Consider the following 12,653-nt stretch of genomic DNA (forward strand, 5'->3'; position numbering starts at 1 on the left):
GTGATGTTTGTAGCCTTGTTTTCAGGGCCTTTGAGGTGCTTTGGAATGGTACCATGAGGTGCAAGCATAGTCGTAGTACCCTTGAATGAGTGCTCCTGTTAGAGTCTTCAAGGTATTCTTGTTTACCAGAGAGGAGATCCGGTACAAGAATCTTGTTCGTTGGTTGACTTTTTTTTATTACATTGGTTGCCCTTTCACAGTATTAATTAGGGGTGTAACGGTACACAGAAGCCACGGTTCGGTACGTACCTCGGTATTGGGGTCACGGTTCGGTACGAGTTCGGTACAACAGATTTTTTTTTTATAAATGATTATTAATATAATTAAAAGGAAATATTTTAAATTTTTTATATATTTTTTTATTAATATATTTAATTTATGATAATTATTATAATTATTATTATTAAATAGAAAAATTTTCTATAGGCTTGCCGTGGTAATTAGTGATACTGGTGTCATTCTGTGTTCAGGCATCCACTTGCCTACTGCCTCTTTAAACTTATCCTTGCTAAGTTTCACTTTCACTTCCAGAGAGAATTTAACTTCACGACCAGACTGAATACTAGAGAACAGATGACATATTACAACAATGGCAGAGGATTATTGGATTTAAACACAGTGGAGCTCAGTTGATCTATCCGGAAAAGTATGTTTGTTCTTTTTATTTGATTGTGCCTTTGAGTCTGGCGGGGGAGAATGTTGATGTGTTTGTTGGCGCGTGTGTGTAGGTGTCGGCGACGCGTGCGTGTTTCTTTCCATTGGTTTCATTTGGTTAACGTTATTGGGCACACAAGAAAACGAAAGAAAACTGTAATGACCCTGCAGCTGTTTACGTAAATGTGCCTTTCTCCGTGCACTTTCGCCGCTCTGAAGTCTGACTCGGTGTGCCCGGCCACGCGCGCTGTTCTCGCACGGACCTCGCGAGTGCCTGCATGTGGGTGTGTTTGCGCTGTGGGGCGTATTCGTCGCATGGGTGGGCGTAACGCACCGTGACGGCCGTACCGTAAATCCATGGGATTAATACACGTACCGTTACACCCCTAGTATTAATAGTACAACTCTGTACATACATCCGATTAGCACTATACACAGTAGTACTAATTTATATACTTTATACACAGTTTAATCACCTGTGTACATTAGGGGTGTAACGATGCATCGATTAACCGAAATGCATTGATTCTAATGTGTTAGAATCAATGCATCGATTTGAATATGTTAGAATCGATTATAATCGGAAAAACATTTTTCTTTCTTTTTTTTTAGTGTTTTTTTTTGTGTGTATTGTTTTTATTTACCTATAGTCCATTCATGCTGAGTGAATCAGTTTTTGGGGAATTAAAATTAATCGAATCGTGGTCAAATGAAGAGATTTCATGATGCATTGAATCGTTGCCTGAATAATCGTAATCGAATCGTTGTGACGTCGCATCGTTACACCCCTAGTGTACATTGTATATTACTATTGCACTTCACGTTTCATCTTTTCGTTGTACTGTACTTGTGCTGTACAATACATTTTAATCTAATATCATCTCTCGTACTAAGCAAAATCAGAGGGGCCAAGAGACGACCTTGAGTACTTACTGTTGATGATGCGCTGGCATTTCTGGCAGCCACAAGGACAAGGGCGTTCTGGGGGAGAAGAAAACAAGGTTCAGGCCTACATGATAGAATATAACAAGGTTTAGGCCTACATGATAGAATAAAACAAGGTTTAGGCCTACATGATAGAAGGTTCAGGCCTACATGATAGAATAAAACAAGATTTAGGCCTACATGATAGAATAAAACAAGGTTTAGGGTTTAGGCCTACATCATGATAGAATAAAACAAGGTTTAGGCAACATGATTGAATAAAACAAGGTTTAGGCCGCCCTACATGATAGAATAAAACAAGGTTTAGGCCTACATGATAGAATAAAACAAGGTTCAGACTTCAGACCAGTCAACCAAGGTGTGCCTCAGGGTTCCGTTCTTGGTCCACTCCTCTTCACGATCTACATGCTCCCCCTTGGTAATATCATCTGGAAACATGGTCTCAATTTCCACTCCTACGCTAATGAGACTCCGCTCTACATCAGCACCTCACCCTCCACTCCTCTCCCCCCACAGCACCTCGTCAACTGTCTCCTTGACATCAAGGCCTGGATGTCATCCAATTTCCTGAAGATAAATAGCAAGAAGACTGAGCTCATGGTTGTGGCCAAGCAGTCACTGCTCTAGAAGGTTGGAGATCTCCTCCTAGCAGTGGATGTCTGCTTAATCCACCCTTCCCCAGAAGTCCGCAACCTGGGTGTCATACTGGACTCCACCCTCTCCTTTCATTCCCATATAAAAAACAATAACTAAATCAGCTTTTTTCCATCTCGGGAACATTTCCAGACTCCAGCCATCTCTCCCAGACTCTGTAGCAAAGACTCTATTCACGCCTTCGTCACCTCCCGTCTCGACCACGCAAACTCTGTTCTCGTAGAGCTACACAGCAATGCCCTAAACCGGCTACAATACGTCCAAAATTCTGCTGCTAAGGTTCTCACCCGCACCAAGTCCTGGCACCACATCACCCCCATCCACCTCCACCGGCTTCCAGTCAAGTCCTGCATCAATTTCAAGATCCTCATCACCTACAAATCCCTTCACTTCCTTTCCCCCCCCCCCCCGGTACCTAGCTGACCTCCTCCATCGCGCCCCGGAGGCTGCGGTGCTCCGACTCCGGTCTCCTATCCATCCCCACCACCAAACTGCGGACTGTTGGTCCCAGAGCCTTCTCTGTTGCTGCACCCACCCCCTGGAACTCACTCCCTCCAAACATCCGTAGTGCTACATTCCTGCACTCTTTCAAATCCCAACTTAAAACCCACCTCTCCACCAAATTTGTAAATGACTCTGCCGGATAGTGATTTCCCTCTTTTACTTTGTTGTTACGTTGTTCCCTGATCGCCTTCCCCTAGCTGCCCCCTACTGTTAAGCGCCTTGGGTCTCCTGAAAGGCGCTATATAAATCTAAGATATTATTATTATTACATGATAGAATAAAACAAGGTTTAGGCCTACATGATAGAATAAAAACAAGGTTTAGGCCTACATGATGGAATAAAACAAGGTTTAGGCCTACATGATTAATAAGCACATTGGCTACAATAGACAAGGCAGCACAAGAGCCATTTATTAGCAGAGTTTGGACCGCGTGGTTGGAAAATAGTCTTGGCGTGTTAATGGCCGTCTAATGACTCACCATGATAGTAAGGATGAGCACAACATGGCTCCATACTCCAACCTGGCCAGACTGATGATAACTGCTCTGGGCAGAAGCTCAAAGGCTTTCAGACAACCTTGAAAAAGCCCTGATGATGAGTCACGACAAGCCTTTTTCACAAATAGCTATCTTTGAGATGTTGCACTTGCATCAATATCATTAGTAATGGGACATAACTAAAGAGGCAGCATGCCCCGGTATAATCTAGGGCTAGGCGATCGATTACATTTTATTTTCAAATTATAATTCTGGCTTCCAACTGTTAAGTTCAATAAATACACGTTTCCAAAGTCAATGATTAATGGCATTAAATAATTGTGATCTCAATATTGACCTAAATCAGGAGTCTCAAACTCGTGGCCCGCAGGCCAATTGCGGCCCGCTGGATGATATTTTGCGGCCCCCTACTTGACATCAAAGTTTAGTGTGGCCCGCTCGCAACTTTTTGCAGCATTGTTGTGCGAGTTGGATGTTTTATTTATTTTATCACTTGTAGGCTACCATAGCGCAGGATCATGACAGCAACGTTACGTTAGTGACTTGGTTGAAATGTGATTCCGGAGTGATACCAAGTGGAAGGAAAATATATCCAGTGCGTATGGCAGGCATCCTCGAAATTCACTGCAGTCTCCTCTGCAAGCAGTGCTCTGCCTGTCTGTGTCTGGCTACTCTGGTCCAATCACATTCAGCGTCCCGTCAGCGTTTCCCCCCCCCACCCACAGTCTGCGAATCAGAGCAGAGTAGGGCGGGTCTTCACGGAATGTGTGTTGTCTTTCAACGGTTCGAGTCAGAGCGAGAGTTGACAGCGCATCTACAGGTAGTCTAATCTGCAGGTACTGTAGCTAGTAACCTCGTTCCCAGTTTTATCCCCGTGAGATAAATGTAGCTAGTAGCCTAGTTTCGCCAGCAGGCAGTTAGTAGAAAAATATGGCATGCTCAAAGATGGCCAGTAAAAGAAAAGGTCAGCAGTGACAATCGCTGCAATTCAAAGGTGAATGGACTGAAAAATATGCATGCATTCTCCCAGCAGCCAGCACCAAACCAATGTGCCTAATATGCCAGGAAACGGTAGCTCTTGTGAAGAGTGGCAATTTGAAACGCCACTACGAAACAAACGTTATTTTGATGCAGCCTTTCCTCAAGATTCAGTGCTAAGAACCACAAATATAAATGGAATGAAATCATCATATCAAGCTGCAAGCAGAATTATTATTATTATTATTTTTCTCATCTACTTTTTCTCCCCATTTTCTATTTTTCTCCCTTCCCCAATTTCGTATTGTCCAATTCTACCCTCCCCTGTCTCGAACGCTGTTGGCCATGCCTCCCACAAGCCGGCTGCAATGTGGACGAAGCCTTGCATCACGTGTCCCCTCCGGTACTCGAGGAGGCAGCCGTCGCAACTTTTCCCCTGAACAGCGCGATCTCTCAGCGGCGAGGGTCTGCGTGGGAGGGACACGCCGCCCTCGTTGTTTCCCGATTCTACTGCGCAGGCACACTAACCGACCTGTAGGAGTCGCTGTCCACAACGTCCGATCCCCACCCACCAGCTTCCCACCCCCTAATACTGCCAATTGTATTAGTATGAACGACCAGCCAAGCTGGTAGCAATGCCGAGAGCTGGGCTCGAACCCAGCATCTCCTGCGTTGGTGGCGAGCGCCTTGCCCACTGCGCCACCTAGCCGCACCTAGCAGAATTATTGTTAAAGCTATGTCACAACGAGAAAAAACAACCACGTCCTCACTCAGTGGCATGGGTGTTGGCTAAACACAAGAAGCCATTCTCTGATGCATAAATAATAAAATAATGTATGACTGAAGTGATGGAGACCATGTTTGAAGGCAAACAAAAGCAAATCCTCCTCAGATAGCACAGCAACCAGAATAACTGAAATACTGGCTGATGTTTTGATTAAACAGCTTTGTGAATAAAAAAAATTTACAGTGCATTTCCATAGCTGTGGATGAGTCCACTGACACCACTGAGAATGCTCAGTTGCTGGTGTTTGTGAGGTTTTAGTGAGTTTGTGAGAAGATTGGATCAGTTGCACTTTTTTTTTGAATACTTTAAACCCTTTTTTTGTGGAATATTTGATGCGGCCCAGCCTCACCCAGACTCTAGTACCTCCAGCGGCCCCCAGGTAAATTGAGTTTGAGACCCCTGACCTAAATGATTGTGATTTTTGCTATAAATCGAGCAGCCCCAATACATTTAGCTCTGCACTGTAATCCACGACCTTCCAGGTCTGGCTGATTATGGCAGTGAGCATTTACAGGCAGTGGCGAACGCTCATCACTTCATTAGACCAAATAGAACATACCGTAATTCCTCTAATAGTAACCGGTATTCAATTAAAAACCGGGTCTCTATTAATGACCGGGTGCGCTGTTGAGCTAAGCAATTATAAGCCGGCCTCCTAATACAAGCCGGGTTTCATGTATATTAGTTATTGTTGTTATATGCTGGCCTGGCTGTGCAGTAAATACCATATAATGGTATGCTGTTAATGTTTACCAAGAGAGTAAGCCTACCTCAGAATTGTATAAAACGAAGTTATTATTATTATTATACCAGTATTGTGATTGCACTATTTTACTTTATTTTACTTTTTTTGACCACCTGTAATTGCACTGTTTACTACCGTATTTCATACAGTACTTGCTTGGTTTCAATAAATGAACCCAGTACATTTTACTGGGTTCAAACTGACACAAAATGTTGATTTATTCATTATGATCTGTTTGAAAATTAGAAATATAGGCCTCTCTTTTATACATGCCTCCTCCTAATACAAGCATGGTATCCGCTACAGTTGAAACAAATACAAACCGGTTACTATTAGAGGAATTACGGTAAGCAGGTGCAGTAGGAGGAGAGCGAGAGACCCCACTAATGATGGGCCCGGGTTCAGGTACGCAGGCTAGTTGAAAGCCCCCTCACTGGGCCCGGGTTGACAGGTACGCAGGCTAGTTGAAAGCCATGTTAATTCTACATCTCACTCAGGCATCATGTTAGGCGAGTAGAAACGTATGCTGATTATTGCTGAATAATTCTGCTAACCAACTAGGCTACGGTCTAGTCTACATATGATATCTAATAACCAGGAAGAAACAGAAATACTGGAGAAGAACTAGGCATAAGTAACGTCAGACTACAGGCTACTCAGAAGCTACAGTTTCAACATGATTCAAAGGTTTCAAACTATTATTAGGCTACATATTTACTTAGCATAATACAGTAGTATGTAACTATGTATTGCATTACGTGGCAAAATTCGAATTTGAAATTGGCATGGAATTAATAACCACATTACATATGAGAGTATTTTAGGCATCAAGTTGGATCAATTGTGATTAAATGGCAAACGGCAATAAAGCTGTGTCATTATAAACCAGACTCTCCAGGCTCTATTGATACTGTGGGGGGAGGTGGTGGTTTGGGGCAGGTGGATATCTATTGGCTGCCACTAGGTGCACACCAGGAGTATTGGTAAGAGCGGACCAGGCATAATCGCACTTCACGACTGTAGCCAAAGCTTTTACCTGGACATTTTAGAAACTTTCTCGTGTTATTTCCATGCCTATAGCAACAACACATTTAGGCAACAATGCAGTGTGAACGCACTACCAATTAACCATCGGGACTCTCACTGTGCCAGGGACTAGACTGGGAGATTACAGCTGGATTAAAGAGGCCATTGGCCTCGTAAACTGGGTTACGAAAGTGTGGACAGTAATCTTGTAGCAACCTTGGTGCGACGCGTGAGCAAGGGGTCGACCCTGTGCAGTCAGTCACTGAAACCAGACTCTCCAGTCAGACTATGGATATTGTCAATGGGAGGAGGGGCTCCGGGGTAGGGGGTCATACTAGGTGCAGGCCGGGCGGCGGGCCTTTCACTTGGGTGGGAGCGGATCAGCGGACTATGACCTTAGGGGTCGGCCAACAGGAACAAAAGGCATGATAATCTCACATCACCGTAGTCACAGATCGTCTGCACAGCTGAGGGGAATTATGTAACGGCAGCAGTCTTAAATATAGAGCCCTCAGTCCCGGCTAGCTTCCACCAGCCTGGGGGCAAGGGCTGGGTTACTCCACAGCGGCGTACAGGCCTAACCTCATGCATTATTTCAAACACTGTATACTAACTGGGGAAACATTCAAGCTAATCTTCTCTTGATTGGAAACTAGATTTGGGCAGAAACAATATTGGAGACAAGCTTAGAGCACTAGGGCTGATACTGGTAGTGAAATACCATCTGTATCGATTTGTAGCTTGATGGAAAGATCCTACACTCGATTATATACAATAGCCGGATACTACAAGAGAAATAAAACTCACTTAAAGAGACTGTTGAGAAAGTCTTAACTTCACATTTCGACCTCTGGATTAATCTCTATGCCCCACGCTTTTATAAAGCAAATATGCTTTTAGGCGTAAAATCCTGGATGACTCACAGACATAACAAAAGAACAATCTGAGGTCATGGGTTGAGAAGGCATCCGACAGAGGCGTTGCCCTGCGAAGACCCATATGCACCCTCCTCCTTGTTTCTTAAAAACAATGTAATGAAAAGCCTCTTCCATGATCCTCTCAATGTAGCCTACATACAGAGGATAATCAAGCCCCAGGCCTGTTACGCGGTAACTAACTACCCATCACCTTCGTTGGCAATACAGCCAAGAACCTCTGAACAAACCGATTACAGACGATAAGATATAGGTTGACAAGACCTGAAGGAGCTAAGGGCAAGTCAGCTGTACTGATTCCTCATAGCCAGACGGCATGATGACGGCAGGAGGTCATCACCCCTAGTCTGTCTGTCTGTGTAAAGCTCCAAAACCTGGGATCATTGATTGGTGGTGTCTGTCTGATGATGACATGATGAAGGGGCTGTGAATCTGTCACTCTTCCACAGAGGGTACCACGATCTGTGGGGGTCACCACTGGCTAGGCTACTGCCAAGTAGTTCACAATACATGTACAGTAAGGCCAATGACAGCAAGCTGCCATTCATGACGCCATCCCAGCAGAACAACCAAAGCATAAGGTCATGCGTGACTTCAGAAGACATTTCACAATTAGTCTATGGAAATTACATCTCAATCTGAGTGATGCTATCAGGCAGCATGTCTATTGGAAAGGAATGCCACCATGCACGGTGTCATGTTAGAGGTTTGAGCCCAAAAGGGTTTACAAAGCTCTGTTCGTTGTAATAAAAGGGAGATTATATTAATCAATGTTACCTTAGGGATAACGTTAAAACACTAACGTTAGTTATATATAGCTGGCTGGAGTGATCAGGTGAAGGTCACCATAGAGCTGGAGAGGATAGTCAGGAAAGTTGTATATGCGAGTAATAGTTATGAGAGATATAATGCAACAGTCCTGCAAGTGTTATTCTTTTCCTAAAAAAGCTAAACAATAAATCCATAACAGCAACATTAAACTAACGTTGATCATCAAACTTGTGTGAATGGAACACCCACACGCCAGGCCAGTGGCCACCACAGAACAGCAAGGCTTCCCCTAAAGCTAACTTACAAAATAAGCTAACAAGTTTTTGAGTATTGGGACGTCTTTTAATTCATAATAAACGTTACCGCTGTCGCAGAATGGCAAGCAACGTTTCAAAAAGCTCATCGATTTTGTATTAAGCGAGCTAGCTAAGCTCTTAAAATCAGCGACATTAAATGACAATGTGCTTGACAGATCTAAGCTAGCTAGCTAGCCGGCTAATGCTAGTTAGTTAGCCAGCTGATGGGGTTACGTCGCGTTAGCTTGCTAGCTAACAGTTAGCTCGCGAGCTAACGTCCCAACGGCTAATGACAGCCACACACAAGCGAGTGTCTTCGAGACACCCTTAATAACGCTTCTTCTTACCTTTGAGTTGAGGAGTCTAGGCGCTAGCCTGTTGATAGTGAGGAAGGACATTGTGTCTGTGTCTTTAGTCTCTCCGCCGGTTGTTTATATAGCTGAGGAAGCCGCTGCCGGTGCGCCGCGGAGCTGCTTGAAGGTGCCCTCCTCTAGGTAGCAGAAGGTTGAAGAGGGATGCGGGCCCAGGAGCAGCCGCGTTGTTGATTGGACGGTGGGCGGGAGCTTAGCGGCAGCGTAGTGCGATTTGATTCGCTGGGGTGGTTCACCGCGGTTTGATTGATTGGACGACTGCTCCAATGATGAAAGATTAGCATCTTGGTATAATGTTGAATGAATGGATGCATGAAAACTTTATTTAACAGATTGCAGAATGGCTACAATACAACAGTACGGCTCAATGGATGCAGACCAGAGAAAGACGTTTGTCTTGTTTACATCAGGGTCCCCCATTTTCAATTCATAGTGACATTTATGACCCAACATACATGACATCATGACATTTATGGCATAGGGACATACATGACATACAGGTATATAGTACTGTTACATCTGTGACATATACGATATGCAAATATACAGTACTGTTACCCATAGATCCTAACAGAGATTATATACATATGATGGGGAGGAGACTGTTCAAGTAATGTTACTGTTTCATAACATTTTTATAACATGGCTATTGAATTGTATTAATAATTTAACGCATCTTAGTGTCTGTCTGACTAGCACTATACTCAGTAGTACTACTAATTTAAATTTTTTATACCCTGTTTAATGTACATTGTATATTACTGTTGCACTTTACTGTTACATTTGCACTCTGGTTGGATGCCAAACTTATTTTCGTTGTACTATAATACTTGTGCTGTATAATGACAATACATGCACAGTGATTTAGGTATGCATACACTATGGTAGTAACTAAGTCATACTGGCCAGCAGCGTAACTAGTAAGAGTAGGTAAGGGATATGTAAAAATAATTATATGCAGGTATATATATATATATATATATATATATATATATATATATATATATATATATATATATATATATATATATATATATATATATATATATATATATATATATATATATATATATATGATGTCACCTTGTATGAAAATAAAAAATTACTGACATTGCTGATTCACCTACTATGCACTTGTACAGTGTAATTGGTAAGGACAAGATGTGTTTAAACTTTTAAGCACTGAGGTCACAGGACTTTTCAGACCTTGATATGGTCTCAGCTGCCAAAACAGGTTGGGAATCCCTAGGTTAGACCCATATATTTAAAACAGGGTGGGAATCCCTAGGTTAGACCCATAAAGTTATTCAAGGCAGACCTCACTGGCTACCACACATTCAGGGCTCTGTTTCCATCCCAGTATGGGTATTTTTTTTTAACCACAAGAATAGACTCATTTGAGATGTATTTTCAAAAGTAAGCTAAAACGTACCTCTTCACCGTCTCCTTTTAATAAACTCACTATGATTGTTATACTGTAAATGGGAGCTATTTTATTGCACTGCACTATTGCACTATTTTATTCAGTAAATTCTATGCTAATCTTACGTCTATATTTATGATTATTGTACTGTAAACGAGAGCTATTTTATTGCATCACTTTTATTCTGTCTTCACTTTATGCATCGTTTTTATTCTGTCAATCTTGTGCTCATCTTATGCCTATGTCTCCATTTATGTCAATTATACTGCTGTGAGGCACTTTGGGCTGCAATTCTTGTATGAAATGTACAAATAAAGTTTATCATTATTATTATTATTAAATGTAATTTGTGTCCATCGATTTGGTAAAAAGAGCCGACAACAGAGGTGACCAACCAATGTTTTCCCCCGAAATCACCATAGAATTATCCTCGTTTCATTAGTGCTGCCTGTCGCCTGATCCTCCATGTAGAGACGACTAGAGTCAATTGTCTCTCTTGCTGCAGTGTCAGGTTGTAACATTCCTGAGCACCTAGTTAATCTTAAATGACCTCTGACCTCTGCATGTGGTGTTCGATAGATCTTCATGTTACAGCGACATGTAGATTAATAAGAGACAGCAGACAAGTGAGTTCAAACCATTAACAACAATTAAATACTCGGCACTAAGGTCTAGACTAGAGGTTCCACTTCTAAAAAAGGTCAACCCTCAATGATATTTGTTCTACTTTGTTATGAGTGTGTCTGACTCCCACCTAAAAGGAACGTATAACATATGATGTATATCACATCATACTTGCCTTATGCATACCACACCTTATGTGTATACTGTATACTTCATCAGAGCATTTTAGCATTTAGCATTTTTTTTATTATATATTAGATTCGATTTAGATGATTGGATTATTAGATTATATATATTGTAATTATTGTAGGGCAAATATAACTGAGAGGGCATACATACCCTCATCTTGCACCTTGTTGCCCATATGCGCATGTCCAGAGTTAATTATATTGTTATATTGTTTACACTGCCTTTTTTATTCTATTTTTACTTCTCCACTGTACTATAATTCTATGACCTGTATCATGTTTTCTACTACCTGTACCTCCCCTCCCCCCTCCCCCATGTTGCTATGATGCCTGAATTTCCCCAAGGGGATCAATAAAGGAATATCTTATCTTATCTTATACAGTAGCATATTCCAGTGTATTTACATCAGCACTGTAGGTGTACTGTACCATATGTGTACAATGATACGCCCACAGACCCCAGTGTCATGGTCACTTGTGGGGTAGAAAGAATAGACCCTCAGAGGTCAAAGGACATTTTGGTCACCAGAAGGTCACCTTATAGGGGCGGGGACTTAAATAGAGATTAACCTAAAAGCAGGCTACTTTTAGAGATGTATAAAAAGATTTTCCATTTGAGATTTTTTACCCCAGGACACTGCTGTGAGTGGTACGGTACTAATGACCTCTCTGACCCTTCCTCTGTTTGTTAAGTCAATGAATGTAACTTCATTCTTGTAAGTGGTTCTCTGTTTATTTGACTATAATACCTTGTTAGCGATTCGTGGCGCGTCGTCAGGTAGGTCATGATGTCATCGCCTTATTGTGGTAAAATTGTCATTTCTATAAAGTGATTAAAATGGTCATGATCCTTGAAAGAAGGTGATCCAATTTTATTCCATCAATTCTCTGGTTTGTAAATCACAGGGCACAGCAGAGTAATGAAATGCTTTAGAAGATTGGCTGAGTAGCTGGTTGTAGTTTTGCCCACGTTCATTTAGTTTGATGGTTACTGAGACTAAATGAGTTTGAATACGGCCACCAGTGATGTCATCAGGGACATTGTAAATGGTAAATGGTGCATTTATATAGTGCTTTTATCCAAAGCGCTTTACAACCTATGCCTCGCACTCACCCGTTCACTCACACTTTCACACCAAAGGCAGAGGCGACCATACAAGGGGCCCACCTGCTCATCACCAGTCAGGGTTAACTGTCTTTCTCAAGGACACTTTGATTCACTGCCAAGAGGATCCGGAATCGAACTGGGAAACT

General features: G+C 42.3%; 1 protein-coding gene across 1 annotated transcript in view; it reads right to left on the reverse strand.

Moving 5' to 3' along the window:
- The window catches only part of cs (citrate synthase), a 32,676-nt gene extending 23,384 nt beyond the window's left edge, over positions 1 to 9,292 (reverse strand). The window contains exons 1-2 of the mRNA XM_084334092.1: positions 9,141 to 9,292; positions 1,588 to 1,635 (exon numbers count right to left, since the gene is read on the reverse strand). Of these exons, the coding sequence (XP_084190218.1) occupies positions 1,588 to 1,635; positions 9,141 to 9,191 (99 nt within the window). The 5' untranslated portion in view covers positions 9,192 to 9,292. The remainder of the gene's footprint in view (positions 1 to 1,587; positions 1,636 to 9,140) is intronic.
- Positions 9,293 to 12,653: the final 3,361 nt, after the last annotated feature.

The sequence above is a fragment of the Notolepis coatsorum genome (genome assembly GCF_963971535.1).
Source record: "Notolepis coatsorum genome assembly, chromosome: 17".
Lineage (NCBI taxonomy): Eukaryota > Metazoa > Chordata > Actinopteri > Aulopiformes > Paralepididae > Notolepis > Notolepis coatsorum.